General features: G+C 40.7%; 1 protein-coding gene across 1 annotated transcript; it reads right to left on the bottom strand.

Moving 5' to 3' along the window:
* Positions 1-241: 241 nt before the first annotated feature.
* LOC147436455 (uncharacterized) lies at positions 242-920 on the bottom strand. Its single transcript, XM_086488170.1, has 2 exons — positions 590-920; positions 242-501 (listed from the first exon to the last, which is right to left on the bottom strand). The coding sequence occupies exons 1-2, from the start codon at positions 816-818 to the stop codon at positions 242-244; spliced, it is 489 nt and encodes a 162-aa protein (XP_086344296.1). The 5' UTR covers positions 819-920.
* Positions 921-1852: the final 932 nt, after the last annotated feature.

Here is a 1852-nt window from a genome sequence, read left to right as displayed (position 1 = left end):
GTGTGTGTGTGTGAGAGTGAGAGAGAGAGAGAGAGAGAGAGAAGAGAGAGAGAGAGAGAGAGAGAGTTGATATTGAGGGAGAGAAAGGGTGGTCACTTTAAGGGAGAGGAAGTGAGTGCTCATATATATGTATGAGAGAGTCAAATAATAAACCAAAACACCATGAATTAACAAAGGAAACAATTGTCTTTTGCACATGGCAAGTAGAAGGAATCCCACGTATCTTTAATACAAAGCAACATTAAATTGCACATGTATTCAATCTTGTAGATCGTCGGGTAGCAGCAACATCATTCTTTGGCACTTTTCTATGAGGCCTCTTACCCTTTCTAGGGCCAGCCACGACATGGTGAGCAATGATAGGTCCTTCATCCTCAACATCAATGGAGTTTTCCACCTCTTCCAATGCATTCATGTCGGCCGCTACCTCATGAAGCACACCTTCAGGAATGTGAGGCTCCCCTTCATGTCTTTGTACGTGAGGAGGGGTGACCAAATCAACTACAGCCACCAAAACATAATGATCAAATAAATGTGTAAAGCACAACATACATGCAAGAAGAATCTTGAGTAAGATTCTTTGTGTTACCTTCATTGAGGGGTTGATCTTCTCTCTTCCCTTTCTTGCACTCCATGTAACCGGCAATGAAGACAAGGGCTAGTTTGGAGTTGTGTGGAAGGGATGGATTGAAAGATCGCAATGCACACTTTGCTAATTCTATGTCCTTATTATCCCCACTCGTAGTATGTTTCTGAGCAAGGCACTGGTTGGGGATTTCCACACTATGACCATGCTCTTTTGAGAGGTGGCGTACCATACGCTTTCTGCCTACTATGCCTACAATGACTAGTCGTAGGTCCTAACATGCCGCGAGTTTGCAATAGAATATCTTCCGGTTTAAGGATAAATAAACAAGCTCCTTGTACTACATCAATTAAACATCCCATGAGCATGCATGTTTGAGCATGTTTATGCTTGTGTGTATTAGACATAAAAATGCTTAAACGTACATGGGCATAAACATACCCGTGCTTAGACACATGCATACATTACGAGCATGCATTCTTGAATAAACCTACGCATGCGTGTGCAAGGTTGTTCATACATGCACGGTGATTATGCATGTTTAAGCATGTTTATTCTTGTGTGTATTAGACCTAAAAATTCTTAAACGTGCATGGGCATAAACATACCCGTGCATAGACATACGTTACGAGCATGCATTCTTAAATAAACCTACGCATGCATGTGCAAGCTTGTTCATGCATGCAGGGTGATTATGCATGTTCAAGCATGTTTATTCTTGTGCGTATTAGACCTAAAAATGCTTAAACATACCCGTGCATAGACACATGCATACATTACGAGCATGCATTCTTGAATAAATCTACGCATGCATGTGCAAGGTTGTTCATGCATGCAGGGTGATTATGCATGTTCAAGCATGTTTATTCTTGTGCGTACTAAACCTTAAAATGCTTAAACATACCCGTGCATAGACACATGCATACATTATGAGCATGCATTCTTGAATAGACCTACGCATTCATGTGCAAGGTTCATGCATGCACGGTGATTATGCATGGTTAAGCATGTTTATTCTTATGTGTATTAGACCTAAAAATGCTTAACCATACATGGGCATATACATACACATGCATAAACAAACCCGTACATAGACACATTAAACCTACGCATGCGTGTGCAAGGTTGTTCTTGCATGGGTATGCACGGTGATTATGCATGTTCAAGCATGTTTATTCTTATGTGTATTAGACCTAAAAATGCTTAAACATACATGGACATAGAATCTAGACATACACATGTATAAACGTACCCGTGCATAGACGC

Source organism: Adiantum capillus-veneris, chromosome 18, assembly GCF_014529385.1.
Source record: "Adiantum capillus-veneris isolate H3 chromosome 18, ASM1452938v2, whole genome shotgun sequence".
In the NCBI taxonomy this organism is placed as follows: Eukaryota; Viridiplantae; Streptophyta; class Polypodiopsida; order Polypodiales; family Pteridaceae; genus Adiantum; species Adiantum capillus-veneris.
Note: the sequence above shows the minus strand (reverse complement) of the source record. Positions and strands in the feature narration are given on the sequence as shown.